Here is a 17,798-nt window from a genome sequence, read left to right on the forward strand (position 1 = left end):
TCCTAATCTGCACCCTGAGTGTCAATTTCCCCTTTACCTTCTCTTGCCCTAGATGCCATCACAGTAATATCCAAAGTGATTGTTTCTTCCCTAATGTTCCTCCCTCTCAGTATCAATGCACTTTCTCATGGTTCCCGGGACAATACAAAGTTTTCAAAGGAATTACTAAACAATAAAGGACTAAAAATGGGAAATAAACATATTGTACTTAAGACAAGTAACAGAAAAGTCGCTAAGAACATAGTTCTAAAATTAGCCAACATGAATTTAGATTCTGGCTTCTGGTGTTCACTAGCTATGAGAATAGTTACTTAACTATTAACTTCTCTGTGCCTTAATATCCTCATCTATAAAATGATCATAAAGTAACGATCCCACCATCTCATGAAATAGTGCCTGGTACATAGTATGTGTGCCTGCACACACACAAAGGCATTCAGTTTAGCTTACAAAATACAATTTTTAGTTTGCAATATAGGTACTTTGCTCTTGAGTCATGGATCTGTGCTATTCTACCCAAAATAGAGAGAAATCCAACCTAGCCCAATAAAGGGTCACTCAGTTTTACAGACAGGGGCAACTCAACTCATTTTTACAAGTGATAAAACTGAACTTCATCTGCAATCCCAGCTATCTAAACCCACCGCACTTCAAAGGTTTCAGTTCAAATATCACTGTCTTTTTTTAATAAGCCATGTGTAGAAATCAAATAACTGCATAAGTGTCCAAGATAATAAAAAACTGAGATTGTTGATTTTTTGTTGGATATATTCTTTATGAAATAAAAGAAGCACTGAAAAAGGCTAACATTTGTACAATCAAAAAGTTAGTTGGTAGGATCTCCAAAGTGTATTTATCCAATTGAACAGAAATGCATTCTATGCAAATTCATAGACACACACACACACACACACAGAGGTCAATATCAGCACATTTCATGAAGAAAGTCCATGTTTCATCTAATATAATAAAGTAGACCATGACAGGGTTATATAAAAAAGTACCCTACACATTAGAAAATATTAGCCTCCAAATAGCTTAATAATTCCTTATAAATATGCCATACTTATGGTTTCCAAACCACTTTTATTCCCATAATTTCCTTTGAGCTTCATGGCCTGGGAGATGCTGCAACTCTATTTGTATTTACTTTAAAGGAGCAGATAGTACAGGCTTAAAATATATATAGGTCCTTGCCAGGGATGCAGAATTTAATAGAACCCAGGTAACCTGACTCAAAGTCTTGTTCTCTTTCCATTAAAAGCACAAAGATAGAGCCTGTGGATGGAATATGCTAACTTATTTTACAATGATAAATCCCTCACCAGAAAATGTGCATGCATCTTCTATTTTTTTAAGAACTGTTTGAATGAAAGAGTAAATAAGAGTAAACAAAAGCTCATGGATAAACTCACAATATTTAAAAAAAAATTCTCAAAGGAATAAAGATATATATGTATCCTTACTTCTCAGTGAGTCAAAGTGTAACTCAATCCCTCTTTTCATACTAACCATGGGAATTCATGTTTAGGACCAAAAGGCCAGCTGGTGTATTTAGAAACTTTTCTAGTATGAGACTTTTTTTTAATTACGCATGCCAACTAAGGACTTTTTCTCCCCTGTACACAAAACAGGACCTGCCCTGATGAAACATAGCCTTTGAATATCTCAAACTAAAACTTGAAAAGTTTCACTATTTCTTTCGATTTCAGCTGAATAGGTTCAGAATTCTGGTTGGGCATAATATTGAATACTTGCTTAGCACTTCATAGTTTTGAAAGTGCTTTATTCTACAGGCACTGTGTCTAGTCAGATTTTCCAGCTCTCTCTGAGATAGGTATTATTATCATTCTGATGTCACAGGTGATAAAACTGAGGAACAAAGAATATCCTGCCCAAGGGCACAATGAAAGCAGCAGACGGTAATTAAAATCCACGTGAGCCACCAAGTCTTGTGCTCTTTCTACTTCTCCCTTGCTGCCTACCCTAAAACTGTCTTCCCCTAATCACACACCCCGGTGCCTTCAGAAAAGACTACTTCAAATACTGGTTTTCTTTTTCACACGTGGAACTAAATCTGGGAGCAGCAGGAATCCTCTACCTTTTCCCAATTCCCCGAGGAGGAGACTGAAAGGAGCGTCTCCTTACCCTTATCTTTCCAAGAAAACAAGAAAGACTTCTTCCCGTGGTACCGGCGCCATGCAAACCGGAGAAAGAAGTCCTTACATGTAAACTAGCGTGTCAGGTACTGTTTAAACCCCTGTGAAAGATGGTCCTTTGGAGCGGGGGACAGGGACACCCCTATGAAACCAGATGAGTCTTAACTTGTAAAAGAAGACATGGGCGAGCGAAATCCATTGGAAGACAGAGTCCAACATTTCTGCCCCTGAAAGTAATGCTTCCCCCAAAAAATCTGCAGGTAGCAGTTCCCGAGAGCCTTCTGAGATGAGACTTACCCGCGGCGCTGCGGCTCCGGGGCAAGTAGGGCTGGGACATGCTCGCTTCCCGCTTCAGCACCGGAGACAGCTCCGGACTCGCCAACTTCGCGCGCCCAGCCGAGCTCGGCGCAGCCGGCGGAGCCTCCCAGGCTGCAGGCGGGACGGGTGCCTCTTCACGCCCCGGTCCCAGCCTCCGGGTCTTGGGGAGGGTGAATGGGTCTCTACGAGCAGCTGGGGTACTAGTAGATGGCGCCTCGGGCTGCGGTGGCGACGAGCCCAACTGCACCACGGCGTTGCGAGACCGCGCCAGCGCAGAGGAGACAGAGCCCATCTCAGCGGGCCGGGCTGGGCCCAGGTGAACAGTCAAGACTCCCCGTGGGACCCACACCCCTTGCCTGCCAGATGCTTACTTCTTCTAAGTGCCGAAGCGCCCCCAGCCTCTAACCGTTCCTCTGACCCGGCAGGTTGAAGCCTCTCCTCGGCGGGGGAGGGAGCTCCCAGGGAGGGCAGTGCGCCCACCCCGGACGGAGGGAGGATAACCCGAGCGGTATCCGCGTCTGTCCTGACAGCCCGGAGCGTGTGGGCACCTGGAAGGGTCGGTGTGCAGAGGCTGTCAAAGACTTCACTGGGGTGGGGGTGGAGTAGGAGTGGCGGGGGTGGAAGGGGCGTGGCAGTAAACGAAGGATACTTTTTCTCTACTTTCTGCACTTGGTTCACTTGGGACCAAAAGCCTGGCACGTTCTTCCTGTTCCTGCCCACACGTCTGGGCTGCCTTCTTCCCCTGGGAAGATGGAGGATTTTGCGAGGACAGAGGAAGGTTTTTTTCTTCTCAATTACTCCTCTTGTAGTCAATATCATTCGCTGCTCTTCTAGCCTGTGTTTTCCCGAGGATCCCCCTGCTGACGCTGGCGGCTGTCCCTGAGGCAGACCTGACAATCCCCCATTCTAGCGTACCCTCCCTTGTCCCTCACCCTGGGCGCCTCAGCCTTGTGGACGCCAAATCTCCCCACCTTCCCTTTGTGGGATTTAAGTCAGAGAAAACAGTGGAGAGACAGGAGAGGCAGCTCCGCTAATTCTCTGCAGGAAAACAGGGAGGCCCTTATCAGCCCACCCTGGGGGCTCCTCTGAAGACAGGAACTTAGAGTAGCCACAAATCTATTAATAAACCTGTCCTACTGCCCCCATCCCTCTGATTGCTGTGGGAAGATGGTGATGCCCACTGTGGAGCTTTACATTTGGTTGTTTATCAGTGCTGCTGATAAACAGACTCTCCTAGTTCTCCTGTCAGTGGGAAGAGATGAACTTGGAAAAACTGAAACAATCTTCCCTATCTCTTTCCCACATGCATTTTAAAAAATGGGGCTGTAGCTGGTCAGCTTGAACTTGGTGACAGAGGCTATAAGAGAATGTGAGCTATAGGTAATCATATTCTCATGGCTCTTGAATTTCCTCTTCCAGCCTCTGACTTCATCCATCAAGGGCAGAAGAGCTATGTCCAGATTTCCACCAATGGGTGCTCGGCAGCGTGTGCACTGGAATGATCTGACTCACCCATCAGTATCCTGTGAGGAATGTCACCAATTGGGTGATTTGGAATCCTGCAAGTTTTACCACTGACAGTGTTGGATTTTTACCTGAACCCTGTACTTCCCCCCCCCCCCACTATTTCATGTTCTGCAGAACAATTTATTATAGAAAAATCATCCTTCCCTAAATGATCTAAATAAAAAAAAAAAAAAAGGCCCTTTGCTTACCCATAATAATGCCAAAGCCAGACTTCCCGTTCTTTGCCTATTTCACCTCCACTGATCAACTGGACCAAATGCATATGAGCCAAACTTCCATTAAACTTCTTTCTGTCTTCCAGGCTCCTGAATATTGACCCACTCTCAGCTCCTCCTGAGAACAGACTGGCCTCAGGGTGAAATGTTCACAGATGGGCAATGCCACCCTTTTATTTCATTTCTCCACATCCAGTGCTTCTAGTCTTGTTTACTTCTCTCTGTAAAAGAAAACTCCTTTCGGCCTAACTCTTTAGATCTTGCATGTATCATGGTCATAGCATCTCCCTGTTGCAATAGTCCCTTCCTTCCTTGCAAAAATCCTTTCCAATAAAGTATCTCCTTACTTGTGGACTTCTAGTGAGTCCGAGATCTGGGATGCGACAGGGAGGGAAATCAGACATGGGGTACTGTCATGTCCAGCATGCAGTAAATCTTTATTGTCTTAGTGCTCATTATATACTATTTTAATTGCAGCAGGTGTAACATCAAAGCATACCATATAATGATAACACGTATGAATGATTAGTCTACTTTCTTACTATTATCTATTTACTTCAGACAGTAGGGTACCAGGTGGTTAGTTCTCACGCACATAATCTTATCGCCCCCTAGCTAGAGACTGGGAAGTCTGCTCATTATTTTTGTTATTCTCAGACTGTGGAGATGTAGAGGCCTGACTCCACGCAGGTAACTTTCCAGGCACTCAACACCAAGTCCTGTCACCCAGAGGTTTTCCTCTGAGATGCATGTGTTTTCACATGCCTTAGGGACTCAGGTCAAGGCCCTTCTGCTCATTGCACGGGGTCTCTCCCAACACTTACTAAGTCAAGATTTGTTTTATTTGACATTAGATCTTTAACCCTATGAGAGGGCACACTAAGCCTCAGTTAACTAATGCTGTTATGGGGATTAATTTATCTTGCTTAGTAAAGGGAAAGGGGATAAGCGAGAATATTTGAGAACCTACTAGGCACTGCACACAATCCTGGAAATTACATATGCTTTGTCACATTTTACTGTTACAACAATAATGATATAATTATTATCCTCATTTTACAGAAGAGAACACTGAGGCTCAGAGACATGAAGTGATTTCTCCCAGACCCCCAGAGCCATAATGAGACTAAGGTCATTAACATGGACTCATAGGTGCTACACAGACAACTGCTCTCCAAAAGAATATTAAAGATTCCAGATTCCAACCCCCTCCTGGGTCAGGCTGGGGAAACTGGTGTCAACCAGTATTTTAGTGGCAGCAGAGTCCAGAGTAGAGTTCAAATCCTGGACCTCAGTTTTCATCTCATTCCTGTACAACACAATTAACATACAGCTCTGTCTTGTTCTTGGCCTTATTCTAACTGTTCTCTGCTGAAGTAGTCTAAACAATTCCCAAGAAAGTTCAGAGGACTTCAGAGAAGACCCTGAACTCGTGTAATATAATATTTTCAGAACACACTGGAGCAAAGTAGCAACTCAGTTAAGCTCCTTTAAAGTTTTGGGGCACCAACAGCTTTTTTTTTTCCCAACAGCTTTTTATGATCAAGCAAATGCAAAATTAGACATGGTTCCTGCCCAGTGGGGAATATATTATATAGGAATATAATAAAATGCTGGGAGCCTGAGCTATATACCACAGGCACTGCAAATAAAAGGAAAAATAAAGGTAATTCAACCTCAAAAGATTAGAGGATGACCTGCTCTAGGGAAATCTGAGAGCAGCAGAAGGGTTGGAATGAAGGGCCCTGGCAGTGTGACGTCATTACTAAGCCTCTGGGTACAATACAGGAATAAACATCGCAAGTATTGTTCTTAAAAACAATGACACACAGGATGTTTTTCTGCTAGATGTTCCATTGTTTCATTTGTCTTTGGGGTATCCTGGTAAATTAGAAAGGTCAAGGTATTATTCAACCCCTCATTCTATAAATAACATAAAAAGGGTTTACAAGCTACAGTGGATTGCCAATACCTAAGTGATAGGTAAGGACAAACACAAGTCCAAATCTATTAACACCAACCAATATTCTGACTACTGTAAAAAGAAAAAGAAAAGTGAAGTTTGGTCATTGGGTCATCTATCTATTCCAACTCACAGTTCAGGGTAGAGCTTCCTTTGATAAGACAAAAAGGTAAAATTTACCAATGTCTAAATTAAAACTAATTCATGTTTAATAAATAGAGAGTTCTTTACTTGTTAAATTCTTTTAAAATGATACACATTCATGAGATAAAATTTGGAAACTACAGAAAATCATAAAGAATAAAATTTAAGCCACTCATATTCCCACTACAGAGGCATATCCTTTATGTCCCCTTGTTCTTAAAATACAAATGGAGTATATCTTAATTTTTCATTGGTATTACATAGGATAACAACCAAGACTCGATTGATATTGCTTTTTTGTAATAGTGACTTTCAATCACATACATCTATATAACTATATATATCCAACTCACTATATCTGTATTTTACAAAATTAGGGTCACACTTTATATACTATCTTGAAAACAATGTTGTTCCCTTATTATATTATCTTCATATAATATTTATTAAACATGATTTAAAATATCTACAATATATGCATTCATTCTTTCATATCATCTACTGTTCTGAGACTGTCATCTACTAAAACCCCAGGCCCATTTTGTGGAAGCTGTTTTTCCCATTTTGTACGCAGGCCTTTGAACCTAAATGCAGAATATTAAATATATTCCTATACGATAGGCATATGTTTTGCCTAAGCTGTATTAAATAAAATTGAATTAAACCATTTCTAAGACTCAAAGAAAAATACTTGATTTCATAATCTAAATAAAAGAGACCAATTATGAGGGTCACATGAGACTCCCTTTCCAGCTTCTCCAACTATTCTCCACATTATTTTTTTTTTTTTTTTTTTTTTTTAAAAGGATAACATTTTATTTATTTTTTTTTTTTAATTTTTTTTTTTTATAGAGGCATGTTCTTTTTTTTTATTTATTTACCTGTTTGTTTGTTCTTTGTTTACACATGCACTGGGCACAGTCAGAAGCGCGGGAGGGCGAGAGAATTCACCAGAGCCAGAGCGGAGAGCAGAGCAGGCAGAAGGACCGAAGTACACTGCCGAGGGGAGCAGCGGGCGGCAGGAGAGGTCTGCACGCCATGTGGGACCCTCCTCCGGTGGCCGGGGAGCAGCCGGGGATCGAACCGGCGCCGCAGAGGCCGCGGGCAGCGTCGCAACCCAGCGCTCAACCACTGCGCCACCGGGGAGGCCCTATTCTCCACATTAGATCAAGTTTAACAGCTGGGATTTTTGCTAACTCATGATTGAGACAAAAATATTGTACAACAGACACACTTAATCAGTTTCAGCTAGTGTGCCTGCATCTGATTGCCCACAGCAGTGTTTAGCGGTAATCTAGAGCAACATCCAGGCAGAGCAGGAAGGAAAGAATGCAGTGATAGATTAGAGGAGGCTGTCAAAGACAAGAGTAAGAAGAAAGAGGCAGGTAGGAAATGCCCCACAGGTTTTACAGTGGTTGAATTTCTGCCAAAGGTCCTGTGACTGAAATCTAAAGGTTATTAGCAGGAGTGTTTAAATTGCTCTTAATTGTCACTACCATATAGTAGGAAATAAAGCTAGAAAAGGAAACCTAATGTCTGTAATTCTCTCAGCTTCAAAGGACATCTGCATGTGCTGGGCTAATTCCTCTGTTTTGTCCCCACCCACCCACTTCTGAGCCAGAAACAGGAAACATAATTCTAAACTAAGCAAAAGGATAGCAGGATAGCAGGAGGGCGTCCCCAGTGGCGCAGCGGTTGAGCGCTGGGTTGCAAAGCTGCCCGTAGCCTCTGAAGCGCCGGTTCGATCCCCGGCCACCGGGCAAGGGTCTCACATGGTGCACAGACCTCTCCTGCTGCCCGCTGCTCCCCTCAGCAGTGTAGTTCGTCAGTCTGTCTGTTATGCTCCCTGCTCTGGCTCTGGTGAATTCTCTCACCCTCCTGCACTTCTGACTGTACCCAGTGCTTGTATAAATAAATAAATAAATAAATCTTTAAAAAAAAAAAAAGGATAGCAGGAAACATGACATTATTTTTAATTACATGCAATATTATACGAAGTATATGTATGTAGAAATATTCTTTTAACTTTGTACAATATTATATGAAATGTGTGTGTGAATTAACTACCACTGAGGTACAAAGACCTTTAGCCTATATAATATATAAAGATATATAAAGTCATAGCAGAAATGCATAGCAAAAATAGCAGTGAATTTCAACATTTTCTGTATTCCCCAGCTGTTAAGTTAAAAGAAAGTCAGTGTATTTTTGTTATAAGTTAGAAAATGGACCCCATGTCAAATTTGGTCTGCCATCTGTTTTTATATGGCCTGGAAGCTAAGAATGTACTTTTATACTTTTTAAATATTATGAAAAATAATTTATGATATGTAATAGTATATGAAATTCAAATTTCAAGGTCCATATGGAATTTTGTTGGACCAAAATCGTGCTGATTTATTTATATGTTATCTGTAATTTCCTTTGCACTGCAATGGCAAAACTGAGTGATTCTGACAGAGACAGTATAGCCCACCAAGGCAAAAATATTTACTAGCTGGCCATTCACAGAACAAGTTTACAGAAAAAGTTGTAAGGGATCATATCCTTGATCATAGCTAGTATATAATTTTTTCCCACAGATTCAGCATTGCAGCTTCTCAATAACAGGTAAGATTTCAAATGATTTGGGGTTTATTCTTATCCACATATTTTTATTTTAGTAGATATCCATTTCTTTTCCTAACATGTGTTAAAATTTAAGGTTTGGCAATAAGGACTTACTCTGATTCACTGTTCCTTCCACTCTTATAAAGCAGAAAAGAGAAAAGTCTTTTAAAATTAGACTAAATTGAAGCACAACAACTTCCCACAATCAGTTTGTTGATTTTCTAGGAACATATTCCTGAATGTTGTATTGGCACTAGCCTATCAGCAATGTCATACTTCAACATGGGAACCCCTCTGTCCCAAGATTACCAGAAGTCCCAGTTTCCTACCTGGAGCCCTGGCTCTCACTCCTAGTGTACTTCAGTTTGCTCTACTCATCTGTCCTTCCTTGGATCTGACAAGCCCTGCCATGTTCACTGAAGCTTATGAATGGCTTCCATCACTTCTGCCTCATTCCATTGATCAAAGCAAGTCAAATGGCCAAGCCCAGGTCAAGAGGCAATGGAATAGGCCCCAAGCACAAGGAGAACAGAATAATGGGGGCCAATGACATAGTTTGCCTCACAGAATCTCTCTGCCTCATTTCAAAGAAGGGTCAATGGGAAGATGAAATGAAGATGCTCAATATCATTAGTCATCAGGAAAATGCAAACTAAAACCACAAAGAGATACCAATAATTCTGCTGAGCATAAGGGAACCAGAGTGTTCTGACTTGACGTCTGAGGGTATCTTCCTATATTCCGAGAGCGGGTCTTTTCAATTTTGAGGGACAAATGTAAGCAGGAATCATTAACAAGCCAACCCAAAGGAAGAATATACACAAGTCACTAGGCCAATTTAAAAAAATCATAATTCTAAAAAAAAAAAAAAAGGGTCCAGAGAGTAGAAACTAACTCAGACACAAAATAAGATGCTTCCTCCTGTAAAGTTTGGGGGTAATGGAGGAAGGGAATCAAATGCACCTCTACCTGACATAGCTTATTTTCATTTCTATAGATCAGAATCATTTATAGGGGCCTCCCTGGTGGTATACCTATGAAGCTTTCGCAGTCACTGCAGCACGAGTTTGATCCCCTGGCCAGGGAGATACCCACATGGCACAGCAGAACTCTCCTGACTAGCCCACTGCTCCCCTCAGCAGGGTATTTCAGTCAGTCTGCCAATTCTGTTCCCCACTCTGTCTCTTGTGATCCTCTCACCCCCCCACACCTCTGACCTGTACCCCAGTTCTTGTATGCATAAATAAATAAATCTTTTAAAAAAGAATCATTTACATTACTATCAAAATTGTAAAACTTACAGAATTGTAAAAAAAAAATTCAAAGACAGTGAAAGATACAAATCATTCAAGAATGAGATAATGTGGAAGAGCGCACTAGACAATGCCTGGCATTCTGTAAGGCATCCAGTAATCTTTTTCCTTTTTTTTCTATTTCAGCCTTTCACAATTTTTTTACACCTTCCAGCCTTATCAACAGTACCTTAAATTATATCCACATTGTGCTCCTACCAGTTGCCTAGGAAAGTCTCAAGTGCTTCCAGCCATATTTTGAGGCACTTTGGGCAGAGAGTGAACAGACTCTTTACTTGGAAATCTACCCATCATTCTATTTATTTAGCATACACTTTCTTCTATATCAGTAATAAGCCAAGCAGTAAAGAGTCAGAAGTAAGGAAGACAGGCAAGTTCCCAGCACAGAATTATACTTTGGGTGGTGCTATTTACCATGAATCATGTGTATTTCAGGAACTGTCTAATCATTGAGCAATGGTGGAGCTTCCTTTGTAGTGCCTGGATATGTCCACTATTGATCATTCCAAAGACAAAGGAACCCCTCAAAGGAGACTAAGGAGGAAGATTCCAGAGAGAGGAGGACGAGAGGAGGCCAAGACAAGGCAACAAAGAAAGAGGAAGGGCAGCCAGCAACACAACCACCATGGAGAGGTCCAGTAAGAACGTGAATTAAATATGTCTATGCATTTTGAAATCCACTCTTTGCACAGTGTTTCAGCAGAAAGTTAAAGGCAGAAGGCCTATTATTCTGGGCTATAAAAGGAAATAGGGAGCTACAGAATGTAGGGATTGAATGTGACAATTTCTTTCAGTTATTTAATTCTGTTATGGAACAACAAAGAGTAGAAAGGTAGGAAGAAAAAGTGTAGGCACAGTTGCTAAGTCATCTCCCAATAAAAAGATAACTATACTCTGATACAGAAAGAGATGTGGAGTCAAAAACTTGCATTAAAATCCTAGTTATGAGACTGGGAGCTTGCAAAGTGGGAGTAGAGCTCACAAATCCCAGAAAGAATCTATGATAGAGATAAATAGGACATACAAACAGCCTCGTTTAATCACTGAGGAGACAAAGCAACAAAGAGCTAAAGCAGTTTTCACAGAATTGATACAAACCCTAGGCCTCCGATAGTTAACCTACCTCCATCTACCCCCTCCCAAACCTCCACTTCTGCCCCTCAGAGGGAAAAATTAAGTACTTGAACAGATGGCTTTAGGTTTCTTTTCTGTCCTATAGAGGGGGAAAATAACTTCACTTTCTCTCCTCTAGACAGCATCCTAATTTGTCTCCACTTAGCCATATAGCTCAGGACAAGAGCTTTTGAAATTAATGATGCTTTTCTAAGAGTAATTGCTTCTGTTCTAATCACATGCTATTTCTTGCTACCCACGGGGCTCAGCATTAAGATTGCCAAAAGGAATCAACAAACAGCCAGAAATGCAATGCTCTCAAGCCTCTAGATTGCTTAATAAATGATGATTCGTCATAAGGATGATGACTAAGTCAGGTAGTCACCTCACATCCCTTATAATATGAACTTGCATGTAAATATGCTCCCTAGGAAGCAAATCAGAATGTGAGGTTGGGAAAGTTAGGGGCTCAGGTTTTTAAAAAAACATTCCCACTGCTTTTTTTTAATTGGGATAAAATTCACATTACATAGAACTAAGCATGTTAAAGGATACAACTCAGGGGTATTTATTCACTGTGTTGTATAACCACCATCTCTCTCTACTTTCAAAACTATTTCATCATCTCATAAAAACACCCTGTGTCCATTAAATAGTCACTCTTCATACTCCCTTACCAGCAATTCATGTAACCTCTAATCTGCTGTCTCTGTGGATCTGATTATATAAATAATCAAATATATAAAAGGAGTCATATAATGTGTGGCCTTTTATGTCTGACATCTTTTTTTTAACATAATGTTTTTGGATATAGTCCTGTTGCAGCATGTATCACTACATTCCTTTTTTATGAGTGAGTAATATTCCATTGCCGGGATTATAGTACATTTGCTTGTCCATTCATCTACTGACAGACATTTGGGTTGTTTCCACATTTGGTTGCTTAGAATAATGCTGAAATGTACATTCTTATAAATTTTTTTGTGGATCCCAGCTATTTTTGATATGCCTCATTTGCTCTTTCAGATCAGGGAAGACACTGACTAGATCAACTTCCAAGAAACCCTCAGTAAGAAGGAACAAGATATTCTCAAGAAAGGGATGTTATTTTTTGTTTGTTTTTGTATTTAGTGTGTTATATGATCTTACTGAAAATGCTTAACACAGTGTTGAAGGAACCCCAGTGCATATTACCTCCAGGCTATTCTCAGCATACATTATGTTCTAATATGAATATATACAAGTTGGTTGATATAATTTAAGTTTGGGATTCAGTGACTTTTAGATGTTTATATTTCCCTGATTCCATTATTTGATTAGATAGAGGCAGTCTTCCACATTCAACAGATTGAGACATTATCAAAAAATGTGGCTGATCTCACAGCTTCTGAGCCAGTGAAAATCAAGACATGGCGAAACACTGGTATCAGCTGCTTACAGAGTATCCTTATCAACTGGGTTAGAGTACAACCTCCAAATTTCCTTAAAACATGGTCCTTGAGTACAGCCAAATCCAAATTAATTAATTCTCAAGAGTGTTTAAAATACAAAAACCCTGTTGGGTAAAACAAAACAATGAAGTCTCAAATCAGGGAAAGACAGTACAAAATTTTAAATCATGTTTTCTACCAAAGGACCCTTACTATAAAACTAGTTTGGCATTTACTTAAATTCTAAATATCTCAAAGTAAAATGTTTATCTCTAAATGAACTGGATTTAGATGAGTCAACATGTCTGTATTTGCATGTCAAGATGTCTTCATTAATGAAAATAAAAACTACATTTTCACTTCTCTAAGAAAAGAAATTCAAAAGCATTATTCATATGTTTCTCAAAAATAAACATTAGTTTTAAAACATGGTATTTTCATCATACTAAGCCAGTACTTTCTAGATATAAATTTTAGCCCCATAAGCATTACAGCACAGTATTTTATATGGCATCACATGTAGGAAACTGTTGCAAGCTATCAGTTTGTGGATAATATAATCTACATCAAGGTTATTCCTACCATCACTTTTGACCAATTTTGAACATTATCCTGAGGAAACAATTAAGGCTTACTTGCTACTACTTCTTACCTGACATTCTGCTACCTATATTCTTCAGATATAATTATAATTAAACAATCATTTGCCTAAGAGACTTGCTATTTCAGAATACAAAAAAAGCAAAACCTATCTAATATGAATGAAATAAATACATAAAGAAAAAAAGAAGATAGTGTTTAAATCTGCACTTGGAGGGCCTCCCTGGTGGCGCAGCAGTTGAGTGCTGGGTTGTGAAGCTGCCCGCAGCCTCTGCAGCACCAGTTCGATCTCCGGCTGCTCCCCAGCCCCCGGAAGAGGGTCCCATATGGCGCACAGACCTCTCCTGCCGCCCGCTGCTCCCCTCAGCAGTGTACTTCGGTCCTCCTGCCTGTTCTGCTCCGTGCTCTGGCTCTGGTGAGTACTCTCACCCTCCCGCGCTTCTGACTGTACCCAGTGCTTGTATTAATTAATTAATTAATTTAAAAAAAAAAAAAGAAAAGAAAGAAAGCGTCTATCTCAGCCAAGTAAAAGGTAAAAGCCACTCCCAGAAAAGTAAAAACAGAACAGCGTCAGCATTTTGTAACACATACTGGAGAAGCAGCCTCTGTAGAAATAAATGATGAAAACCAGAATAGATATGAGCTTTTTGCAAATAACTGGAAAAGTGGAGTCAGAAGCCTTGATACGAGATACCACCTACTGGGACTAATCCCAGTACAATAACAACAGAAAGGAATAAATGGAAGAGGAGCAACAGGTTCTGAATACAGAAGAGTTGATCTGAAGATTTTTCTTTGGTTTACTGGTTAGAGTTTTGTATTGGCTAGCATGATCTAACAGCAAAAAAAAAAAAAAAAAAAAAACAATAAAATAGAAAACCCAACCCAAATTAGCTTAAATTACAAAAAGATGCATTGGCCCACTAATCTGGGAAACCATACATAAGATGGTTCCAGCTTCATTTCTTTCACCACCTGGAAGCTGTAGCTTCATTCTAAGATGGGCAAGGAGATAGGTATTGCAGCTACCAACTTCACATCCACACACAAATCTGTGAAAGAAGAGCACGGCTTGTGTTGTGGGTCTCTCTTGAGAGTGAACAAATTTTCCCGGAATCCTCCAGCAAGCTTTCCAAAATTGAGTCATATGCCCATTTCTGACTCAACCACTGCAAGGTGGTTGGTGGTTGAGAATACCATTACTTCCTTAAAGAAAAAATATAGACAGTCCCTCATAGCATGGCTGCTCCCCAGCGGCAGAGGAGTGTGATAGATGTTGGAGACACCATAAAGTCCACCATTGTTTCCCAACAATCCCTTCATTAAGAGGAATTAGAAATGGAGGTTAAACCCCCACATATGACCTTATGAGTTTAAAGATCTTTGTATTAGTTACAATTTTGGGGGTTGCAAGTAACAGAAATACAATTCATATTAGCTAATGGAACAGATTGGTTTTTAGCTTCCAAGAAAATGTTACTCTTCTGGGCCTCCCTGGTGGCACAAGGGGTTAAGACGCAACCCATGAAGCTATCCACAGCCACTGCAACACGAGTTTGATCCCTGGCCAGGGAGATATCTACATGGTGCAGCAGTCCTCTCCTGACTTGCCCACTGCTCCCCTCAGCAGTGTATTTCAAGTCAATCTGCCTGTTCTGTTCCCCACTCTGTCTCTGATGAATCCTGTCACCCCCTGCACCTCTGGCCTGTACCCCAGTTCTTGTATGCATAAATAAATAAATCTTTAAAAAAAAAAAAAAAAGAAAGAAAGAAAAGAAAATGTTTCCCTTCCAAGATAAGGGAATATCCATGGATGCAGCTGGGCCATGACTGGAACAGGACCATGAATGTTGCCAGGGCTTTCCCTCCATCACTCACCTCTGTTCCTCAATATCAGTCTTTCCCACTTGGACTGGCCTCTTCCATATAGCAACAAATGTGGTTGCAGGTAGCAACCAAGATTTATATCTCACAGATTCAGTCACTATAGAGAGACTAAATCCAAGGTCTCTCTGATTCCCAACTTAAAAATCTTTGGGAAGGATCTCATTCACTAAACTTGAGTTAGATGGTAATCTTGGATCAATCAACCAAAACCATGGTTTGGGAGTCATTTACTAACATGACAACTTCTGCTCTGACTGTATGGATAAAAGATCCTAGAAAATGGGGGCGGGAGACCAGTTCTAGTGTACACTACAATAGTTAGGCTCAGCGATATAATAAGCTGCACAGAGTTCCCATTCCAAGGGATGGACTCCTTCATTTCAAAAATATTTCATAAAATGAATGTCGCCAGATATTTCTATAGAAAACAAAGGAACTCTTACCACTGCAATTAAGATTGGCAAAGCAGGGGAAAAAAAACTCTTTTTGTGCCTACTTTAACTCTGGGTGAGGAATACTCTTTGGTAGTTCTGACACAGAAAAGAAAAAGAATTAGAGAGGCTATGTCTTTTTTCATAATCCTGAGGATTCAAGCCTTCCCTTCCCATTACACAAAAGATGACAGTTGTGAAGTGGGACACGAGTTCATGAAAAGAGCAGAAGAAAATACGTAGGAGCTGGGTCAGAGCAGGGAAACAGCTACATCTCAGAAGGCAACAGGGTTAAGAGTTCCTTTCTTGGTTGGAGTTCCCCCAAAAGCAGATCCTGTGAATGATTTGTTTATTAAGTACCTTTGGAGATCCTCTCAGTAAACAAGCGGGGCAGCAGAGAAGTTACAGGGTGTGACAGGATGTGTTAATAAGTGCATTTCTGTTATGGACAACTGGGATTCCATTCCACTGGGGCCTTCTAAGAGACTGCAGAACACACTTCAGAATTGCCCCACCAAGGAGCAAGAGAACTGGGATTTTTATTCACCAATTCCCATCCCTGATAGTTGAGAATAGCTCCTGGGGGTATTAATTCCCCAGAAATTTCAGACATAGTATGCTTACAAGGCTAGAGAAAACCTTTAAAACAGAAAGAATCATATGCTTGAAGTTATGAGTGACCTCCCCAAGTTATGAGTGACCTCCAGGATGGGTCATGGGAATATAGCAGGGGCCACTCACCGACAGCAGTTCTCAGAACCCACTCCCCAAGAGACTCTCAACTTCCACACAATCTCAACTTCAACCACAATCTCCAACTTCCCTTCAAATCGTCCTTCAAAAGTTCCTGGTGTCCATTTTAACTAGATCTCTGGATTCAAACAGCAATGGGGGAGGAAGATTGATGTAAAAGGCACAGGGCAGGAACATACACATTATCTCCCTACAGGGAGACACTTCGCAGGTTGAGTACTGAAGGAATTCAGTACCTGTTAAATGGAGAGACTTTACCTACAAAAGGAGTAGGTTTTAAAGAGTACAGGTGACATATGTGGCACCAGTGTTTTCCAGCCTGGGGAATGCGTTGCACAAAAGAAGTGGATAATTTTAGCAAATTCATCTGCAGATAATTTCCCCAATGAGTCTCTGGAAAAGACTCCTCCTTTCTTCTCCAGGGCAACATGAGCTGGGAATTATTCTTTCATCTCCTCGAAGATAGTGGATCCCACATAAAATCCTCTGCCCTCTTAGCAACAATCACCTTGGTTTCATGTTACCCACTGGCAATAATTCCACTGATTCATAGGCATGTAATGGGCATCTATACTACTTCCCGCCCTGTGAAAACATCAAGGATACGAATATGAGCAAAAGTTTAGCTGCCCTCACAGATGGAGGACAGTGATAAGAATCTGCAATTCTTGCATTAGATGGCAAATGTGCAATGCTGGCACTGTGTCTGGCACATGTAAGTACACAATCACTATTGGTTTTCCTTTTCTCCCCCTTAATATTCTTCAAAACACTTTTTTGGAAATTGGCTGATATCTCAGCGCTTTCTTGAATGCAATTTGGAATGAGACGGAGTAAGAGCACATATATAAGTACAGGAATCCATGAGTAGAAGCAGATAGTATCAGCTTCATCTGCACTTGAGGAAAGTGAGTTAGGTCACAGAGCAACACAGTGATGAAGGGCATGGCTGTGGAGCCGGAGTTAGAATCTGACTCTGCCACAACCTAGCTCCAACTGGGCATTCTTAACTCTGCCTTAGTTTCCTCTCTGTAAAAGGAAGTACAATGGTCAGTTTTATCTGTCAACTTGGTTAGGCAGTAGTGCTCTTTATCAAACACTAATTTGCTACTTACCAAACACTGGTCTAAATGCTGTGAAGATATTTTGTAGATGTGGTTAGCAGCTACACCCAATTGACTTTAAACAAGGCATGTCACCCCTCAGTACTGTGGTTGAAAAAAATAATAATAATGTGGGTAAGTCTCATTCAATCATCTGAAAGGCCTTAAGACTCAAAACTGAGGTGTCCCAGACCAAGAAGAAATTCTGCCTCCAGGAACATCAACTCCTACC

At 40.8% G+C, this 17,798-nt stretch overlaps 1 protein-coding gene across 1 annotated transcript in view; it reads right to left on the reverse strand.

Annotated features, from left to right (window-relative positions):
- Nucleotides 1-2,769, reverse strand: part of PDE1C (phosphodiesterase 1C) — a gene marked incomplete at both ends in the record, with an annotated part of 491,455 nt that extends 488,686 nt beyond the window's left edge. Inside the window, one exon of the mRNA XM_084229771.1 lies at nt 2,457-2,769. Within this exon, the coding sequence (XP_084085897.1) occupies nt 2,457-2,769 (313 nt within the window). The remainder of the gene's footprint in view (nt 1-2,456) is intronic.
- Nucleotides 2,770-17,798: the final 15,029 nt, after the last annotated feature.

This window comes from Talpa europaea (assembly GCF_964194135.1).
Source record: "Talpa europaea genome assembly, chromosome: 3".
Lineage (NCBI taxonomy): Eukaryota > Metazoa > Chordata > Mammalia > Eulipotyphla > Talpidae > Talpa > Talpa europaea.